The sequence below is a fragment of the Panthera uncia genome, chromosome A2 (assembly GCF_023721935.1).
Source record: "Panthera uncia isolate 11264 chromosome A2, Puncia_PCG_1.0, whole genome shotgun sequence".
In the NCBI taxonomy this organism is placed as follows: Eukaryota; Metazoa; Chordata; class Mammalia; order Carnivora; family Felidae; genus Panthera; species Panthera uncia.
The window spans coordinates 150,780,330-150,789,197 of NC_064816.1; the positions used below are offsets into that span (position 1 = coordinate 150,780,330).

An 8,868-nucleotide genomic window follows, 5' to 3' on the forward strand; every position below is an offset into this window, starting at 1 on the left:
TAGACATTTGTGTTGTTTCTACTTTTTCACTATTAGGAAAAATGCTGCTATGAACATCTGTGTGCAAGTTTTTGTATAGACCTACTTTTTTTTTCAATTCTCTCGGGTACATACCTAGTAGTGGAATTTCTAGGCTATACAGTAAGTCTATGTTTACTTTTTTGGAAACCCCCAGATCCTTTTCCAAAGAGGCTGTACCATTTTACTTTCCTTCAGCAGTGCATTAGGGTCCGGTTTCTCCACATCCTTGTCAACACTTACTGTCTTTTTGAGTCTAGTTGTCTTCGTGGGTGTGAAGTAATATGTCATTGTGGTTTTGGTTGATTTGCATTTCCCTAATCACTAATGCCATTGAACATCTTTTCATGTACTTACTAGCCATTCACATATCTTCTTTGGAGAAATGTCTGTTAATATCCTATGTCAATTTTTACAATAGATTGTCTTTTTATTATTGAATTGTAAATGTTTTTATAAAAAAACATTCTAGATACAAGTCCCTTATTAGACATATGATTTGCAAATATTTTCTCTCATCCAGTGGATTGTCTTTTCACTTTGTAGTGTCCTTTTGAAGCACAAAAGGTTTTCATTTTGACGAAGTCAAATTTATTTTTTTGCTGCTTGTGCTCTTTGTGGTATACTAAGAAACTATTGCCAAATCCAAGATCAAAAAGATTTACCCTTTTTTTCTTCTAAGACTTAAATAGTTTAGGGGACACCTGGATGACTCAGTTGGTTAAGCATCAGACTTTGGCTCAGGTCATGATGTCACAGTTCAGGATTCAAGCCCTGCATGAGACTTTCTGCTCTCAGCCAGAGCCTGCTTGGGATCTTCTGTCTCCCTCTAGCTCTCTGCCCCTCCCCCACTCCCAAAAATAAACATTAAAAAAAAAAGAATTTTAAGAGTTTAAGCTCTCACATTTAGATCTTTGGTCCATTTTGTGTTGATCTGTGTATATGGTATGAGGTAGAATCCAAGTTCATTACCTTGCATGTGGATATCCAGTTGTCCCAGCATAATATGTGAAAAGACTATTCTCCATCATGAATTGTTTTGGGACCCTTAATGAAAATCAACTGATTTTAAATATGAAGATGTATGTATATTTTATATATATGTGCATATATTTATATTATACATATTAAATATAAATAGAATTATGGACACAGAAATAAATCTTCATCATATTACTGTATATATTTACATATACATATACACATAGTTACATATACTTATATATACATATACTATATTTATTACTATATATTTATATTACTATATATATTTACATATATATACTATATATTACTATATATATTTGCATATATATACACATATATTACTATATATATTTACATATACATATACACATAGTTACATATATTTATATATACATATACTATATTTATTCTCATGCCAGTACTACAGTCTTGATTACAGTTGCTTTGAGTAAATTTTGAAATCAGGAAGCAAGAGTTCTCCAACTTTCTTCTTTTTTTAAGAAAGTGCATTTTTTTTTTTTTTGAGCAGGTTCCTTCAACCTTGGTAGTACTAACATTTGGGGCTAGATAATTCTTTGTTGCTCATGGTGGCATGACTGTTAATTAAAAGATGTATAAGGGCAAGAACAAAACATGAAATGAAACTGTCTTTTAAGAAATAGGAGTTACAGAAGCCACATGAGAAGAATGAGTAAAGTAGACATCTACTAAGGATGATTTCAAGGAGGGGATGTGTGGGGAAAGGTGTAAAAACCTGAATATTGTGAAGAGATATTTAGATTTAATATACTGTGTCACTGGTGACTCTGAAAAGATCAGAATCAGTAAAAAAAAAAAAGAAACATAGGAACTGAAGTGTAGGAGATGTTGGATTGAATTATGAGTTGAGTACACGGACATAACAAACAGAGGCTACCTTTTTTGAGATAAGATGGCACTAAAAAGGAGATGTGGAGATGCGGTTGCTTGTATAGAGTCTAGTAAAAGGGATAGTCAGAATGGAGTACTTTGGAGCCTAATTGGAGCCTGGAGGAGCAGAGAGGGTCTGGGGAAGAACTGATGGACTAAGTTTTGTAGAGGCAGGAGGGCTTGTGAACTAGAGCACTGTGGTGGGATGATCTAAGAGTAGGGAGAGAAGAATAATGAAGATGCAGATAATGATAGTGAACAATACATTTTGAGCACTTATTCTGCTCATGCAGCATGCCATGAACTAGGTACTATTATTATCTCCATTTTACAGGTGACAGAATGTTAAGTTACTTGCCTGAGCTTGTACAACAACTAAGTATAAGAGCAGGGATTTGAATCCATGCCAATCTGACTTGAAAGCCTGAATTCCTCACCACTGTCCTCTGCTTTGAGCCTTTACCATCATAGCCATGTCAACTCTCATGGCTACATGCTTGCTATTTCAGCACAGAAAAAAGCAATCACTAGCCTCCATGTTTCCTCATCTGGGGTATCTATCCTGAGTTCAACCAAGATTTTCCACTTTTATAACCACTTTTTATAACCACTTGACCCATACTTGAAACATCCTCTTATCTGTACATCCCCATACTACCCTGGGGTGAAATAGTCCCTTGGCTACTATCCTTAGTGTTCCTCAGAGAGGTCATGACTATCCTGATCAGTGACTGTGACCCCGTTGACTGAATGCAACATTATCTGCTATAGTTGAAGCAACGACTAGTCACTTACTCTTTTTTTCTTACTTGCAGATACCTATGAAAATGGAAACTATTTCTTGGCAAACTTTATAGCAGCTCAGGTAAGACTATTTTTATTGAATTTTATAAATCCATTCCCAGTCAGCTGCAGGTTAAGCGTTACCAGTTAACTGTATTGAAATAATACTCTGCCTCTTAGTAGGAGGAACTTCCTGGCTTTACATTTATAAATTGGGTCTGTCGATAACTAATATAAGGATAGTCCTTGTTTTGACAATTACCCAATACGCCATCATTCTCTAAAAAGATGCTTGTAATTCATATAATGCTGGTTACAAAATGAGTCCTTAAATGTACAACATGTTTTCTGGGGATGAAACAGCATTTCTTGGCTAATAATATTTTGCAGGATAAATGCTAGATCAGTTATCTATTGCATAACAATGGTGTGTAACAAACAACCTCAAAACTTCAGCAGTACGTAACAAGACATACTTATTTAGCTCATGAGTTTGTAGTGTTCGGAAGTTCTGGTCAGATGTTATGGGCTGGACCTGCCTGATCTTGGCTGGCTCACATGCATCTGCGCTCAGTTGCGGAACTGTTAGGCTACTAGGGTGATCCTGACTGTGCTCACTCATACCTGTCAGCTGGCTCTTCGATGGCCTAGGATGGCCTTATGGGCAGGTCTGGGCATGACCTTTTCATGACCTCAGAAGAGGACAAAAACAGTAGTGGAAATGCTTGAGCACTTTTTAAAATCTCCAATTTGCAGCAAGTTGACTACTATCCTATTAGCAAGGGAGAGTTACATGGCCAAGCTCAAAGACAAAGGTGGAATAGAACGCCCCATCCAGAGAGAGGGCATTGCCAAAATTACATAGAAAAGGGTATGAATAGGGAAGGGTGAATAATTAGAGAAATTAATACAACCAATCTACCAGGCATGTTAAATGATCATTCTATGTCAGACCTGGAATTTGCTTCTCTATAATTTTTACCTATTTGCATTTAAGGAATAGTATAACACAAATCTATTGTCTTTTATACATAATACTGCTTCAGGGATTTGAAGATGTCCATTGTGTATACTCTCTGTCTTCTCTCAGAATTATACATCTGCAGGCAAACTTCACACTTCTCCTGTTTTGTGCTTCTATGGGTTTCCAGATCTGATTATTCTGTTTCGACCACAATTAGTCTAGATTCCTCTTAAAACATGGTACCCAGGACTGAGAAAATATCTTATTAGAGCTGCATTAGCCAATATGATAGCTACTAGCCACATGTGACCATTGAGCACTAGAAATGTGACCATCTTAACTTGAAATATTTGAAAGATTGTAAAATACCTCATTAATATTTTTATATTGAATAAATGTTAAAAATAATAACATTTGGGATATATTGGGTTAAATAAAATGTATTTTTAAATCAATTTCCCCTATTTCTTCTTACTTTAAAAATATGTGGCTATGAGAACATTAACAATTACATATATGGCTCACATTGATTTAGAAGCCCTGGATTTTAGTTCTATTTCTACTGCTAACTAGTTATTTAACCTAGGGAAGGCACTTCCCCTGTTTAATATGTGTTTCTTGATGATAAAACGCCTGCAAATAGTTTCTAACTCTAATATTCCATTCTTCTGTTATTCTAAACAAGGGATAAATAAATTTGTATTTCTCTGTGACACTTGATGGAATTTTTTCTAAGGATCAGTGGCTTGAAATGAAAGAACGCTTCTAACTTTCCCTGTGGGTAATTATCAGTGGTGTTCAGGGGTGCCTGGGTGGTTCACTCAGTTAGGCCTCTGACTCTTGATTTGAGCTCAGGTCATGATCTCACGGTTCATGAGTTCGAGTCCCACGTTGGGCTCTGTGCTGACAGCACAGAGTCTGCTTGGGATTCTCTGTCTCCCTTTCTCTCTGCCCCTCCCCCCCGTGCTTGCTCTCTCTCAAAAATAAATAAATAAACTTAAAAAAAATTACCAATGGTGTGCTGGCTGGTACGGGGTTATGCGGGTGTGGGGCTGATTTGTAGCATTTGCTAATTCCTGTGGTGTAGGTACTCCCACCATTTTAGCCAATTTCAAGATATCAACTGGCCTGCAAAATTCTAGGCAACTTAACGGTAGGGTCTCTTGAATCAGTAAGTGCCAACTGGCTTCAGCACACCCATTTACTTCAAGTTCTATCCATTTGTCTTAATTTCCCCTTGATTCTGCTTGTGCAATCAGTCTCAAAGTCTTATTAAATTCTCCATAAAGACAATTGAACATATTTTTTTTTCTTTCTACTGTTGCCAGTTAAGGAGTTTATACCATCATTCTATTGCCACTATCCCCTTGATTTATTGTATAAAATCTTCATTTTCCTATCTTACATTGTAACCAGTCTTATTCCTGTTGGCTCAGCACCAGCTACCGTAGCTCTTGCGCTCAATGAATGTGCCTTTCTTCAACGTGTCCCTGCCCCCATTCCCTTTCTCATTTCACCTTTCTAACTCCATCCATCCTTCCAGGCTTCCTGAAGTTCCAGGTCCTTCCTAAGTCCTCTCTTGACCACCCTATTCCACAGTGATTTCTCCTTTCTCTCAACACCCATGACAAATATTCACTATGATTTTCTTTTTTTTTTTTAATTTAAACTTTAGCTTGTTAACATATAGTGCAATATTGGTTTCAGGAGTAGAATTTAGTGATTCATCACTTAACATATAACACCCAGTGCTCATCCCAACAAGTGCCCTCCTGAATGCCCAATCACCATCTAGCCCACTCCTCACCTACTTCCCTCCATCAACCCTCAGTTTGTTCTCTGTTGTTAAGGGTCTCTTGTGGTTTGTTTCCCTCTCCCTTCTTTTTTTTTCATTTAGGCCTTAATCATGCTCTACATTGCCACTTATCTCACATTGGTTTAACCCTTGTGTTGATGCTTAATCAAGTTCATGATTTAGTCAAGTCCCTATATTTGTTGCAAACTGTCCTTAGTCTAGGGACTGTTTGCCATAATTCTTTGTTCACCCTGTGTTAACTCACACAGTACAATGCTCAGAGCCCCATCATGATTCCAAACGTATCTATATCATTTAGCTGCTCACTTCACTCCCAGAGCCTGTTTCCTCATGTAAAACTGAGATAATGATGCTTTCTTTTCAAGATCCTTATAAGAATTAGTAACAGTATAGGTAAAATAACTTTTGTAATGTTGGCATTATCAAATTTGTTGTAGCAGGTACTCAGGAAGTGTTTCTTCATGAGGTGTTTAAGAATTAAAACAGCAAACCAGCACAACAATACTAATTTGAGGTTTCTTAACATTTTAAAGTGAAGTATAGTCTATCAGCAGACGTATTAAGTATTTTTTTTCTTTTTACATATTCTTCATAGAACATATTGCAAATCCAGACCGTGCACAATAAGTATTTGAGTGACTCAAATCCACTGAAAGTTGGATATATTAAAATCTGGGGGCTAAACTCTACTTATGTGACACAAGTCACTTTTACTTATGACAACAAGCAATTCATGGAGAAGAATTTCAAGAGTGACCCTTACAATCAGGTATGTCTCAAAGGAATATTATCATATTATAAGTTAAATTTATTATTCTGCCAAATTATCACCACTATTATCATTCTTTTATGTGCTTCTATTTGAAAGGCTATAGAGATATGTGCAATAGTATGTTCATGAAAAATTGTGAGTATCGAATCCTGTTGTGAAATGTGCAATGTCGGCAGTCTTCCCAATGTAGTCCAGGGATCAATGTTTAGTAGTCTGATGAAATCCTTTCCATGTGTTTCCCAGAAATGGTGCTATGTGTTAAGTAAAGTTAGCCTCTCGGGCTAGCATCACAAAATTTATTTGCTTCTGTGAAAGAGGCTAAAACAAAAGAAGAGTGATCCCATAAAAATTGTTGGAGATTTTCTCCCTTCTTCCTGAAATTACTCCCAGGGAAATTAACCCCTGGTCAAATTGATAGATCTTGTAGGTTGGTGAAAATTGGCAGTAAACTGTGGTCATCATCAAAGTGAATATGTCCCACCTGTGATGTGAGGTAAAATTATTTGGTTAACAAAACGGAGTGACATAAATAGCAGATGCTACTAGACCCTCTACCAGGGTCTGCTGTAGGAGATGCCTATGCGGAAGACAAATTACCAGCAGAGGTACCAAGAGTAACCACAGAGGGAAAGGTATCCCACGTTAGAACACTAGACCTGTCCTAAGTATGAACTAGTGACTCTTAGGTGGTATCATTCAGAAGGGAAAATAGGTAAGTATAATTCCTGTTTTCCAAGCAGTGAAAGAGTGACCTGCTAATATCTGGATTGTGGAAAACGCCCCTCTGAACACTCAGATAGCTTCTCTCTCTCTAGTCCTTTCTAATTATCTACTTCAACACATTTTTCCTGGACTATTGTGTTCAAGACCACCCTCGTTAAGACTGATGCAGAAAATTTCTCAACACCTTCTTTTTAGGAAACTTAGTAGCATATCAGATGCCTATTATATGCCAGGCACTTATACTCAGCATTGGGGATGGTGAAACATGAAACCAGCCTGCCTTTGGGAAAGTTAAAATCTAGTGGCAAAGCAATGAGATTTTAATACATGTTGGTTTTTATCAAAGCCTCGAATACTTGAAAGCAATGTGGTTTGGCCTGATGAAGTGGAAAGACACAGATTTCCAGCACAGGGATCATGTACACAACACATCCTTCTGTTTATCTGTCTGGAATCAGTGACCTGGAAAGGAATCTATATCCTTTTATTACTCTCTGGAAAAAGAATGAATACATCTGTTTTTGTTAAATTATAATTTGAAATATGCCTTAAATATAATGTTTAAGTAGTTCTGAAACACCAACTTTATCTCTTATTTTCTGGCAGATACTAACAATTCAATTGACTGACAAGATTATCAACCTGGAAAAACTAACTGAGGTTACCTGGATATACGGTGGCCCTATAATTTCCACTACACCTATGACAAGTACCTTCCCGACAGAGTCTCTACATCCTTCTACAGTTACGACTAAGGCTACCACTTTTGAAACTGTTATCACTAGTTCTGCGAGTACTACTACGACTCTTCCTATCACAACCACTCCTTTCCCAACAAGTACTATGGAAGATACAACAAATACTACTATTACTAATAGCACTACACCATCCTCTACAAGTACCCCTACTGCTAGCACTAGTACTCTTCCTATCACAACCACTCCTTTCTCAACAAGTACTATTGAAATGACAACTAGTACTACCAGTTCTGATCCCACTACACCATCCTCTACAAGTACCTCTGCTGCTAGTCCTAGTACTCTGCCGATCACAACCACTCCTTTCCCAACAAGTACTATTGAAGTGACAACAAGTACTGCTGGTCCTGATACCCCTACACCTGCTGCTACAAGTGCTACTAGTAGTATTAGTACTCTTATCACAACCACTCCTTTCGCAACAAGTACTATTGAAGTGACAACTAGTACTGCTGGTGCTGATACCACTACACCTGCTGCTACAAGTACTACTACTAGTAGTAGTCCTAGTACTCTGCCTGTCACAACCGCTCCTTTCCCAACAAGTACTATTGAAATGACAACTAGTACTGCTGGTCCTGATACCACCACACCTGCCCCTACAAGTACTACTAGTAGTATTAGTACTCTTATCACAACCACTCCTTTCCCAACAAGTACTATTGAAGTGACAACTAGTGCTGCTGGTCCTGATACCACCACACCTGCCCCTACAAGTACTACTACTAGTAGTAGTACTAGTGCTCTGCCGATCACAACCACTCCTTTCTCAACAAGTACCATTGAAGTGACAACGAGTACTACCAGTTCTGATGCCACTACGCCGTCCTCTACAAGTACTCCTGCTGCTAGTACTAGTGCTCTGCCGATCACAACCACTCCTTTCGCAACAAGTACTATTGAAGGGACAACTAGTACTGCTGGTGCTGATACCACCACACCTGCCCCTACAAGCACTACTACTAGTAGTATTACTAGTACTCTGCTGATCACAACCACTCCTTTCTCAACAAGTACCACTGAAGTGACAACGAGTACTACCAGTTCTGATGCCACTATGCCATCCTCTACAAGTACTCCTGCTGCTAGTACTAGTACTCTGCCGATCACAACCACTCCTTTCCCAACAAGTACTATT

At 37.8% G+C, this 8,868-nt stretch overlaps 1 protein-coding gene across 1 annotated transcript in view; it reads left to right on the forward strand.

The window, feature by feature from the left end:
• Positions 1 to 8,868, forward strand: part of MGAM2 (maltase-glucoamylase 2 (putative)) — an 85,789-nt gene that overhangs the window by 72,562 nt on the left and 4,359 nt on the right. The window contains exons 45-47 of the mRNA XM_049641985.1: positions 2,730 to 2,779; positions 6,073 to 6,246; positions 7,579 to 8,868. The exon at positions 7,579 to 8,868 is cut by the window's right edge and continues 4,359 nt beyond it. Of these exons, the coding sequence (XP_049497942.1) occupies positions 2,730 to 2,779; positions 6,073 to 6,246; positions 7,579 to 8,868 (1,514 nt within the window). The remainder of the gene's footprint in view (positions 1 to 2,729; positions 2,780 to 6,072; positions 6,247 to 7,578) is intronic.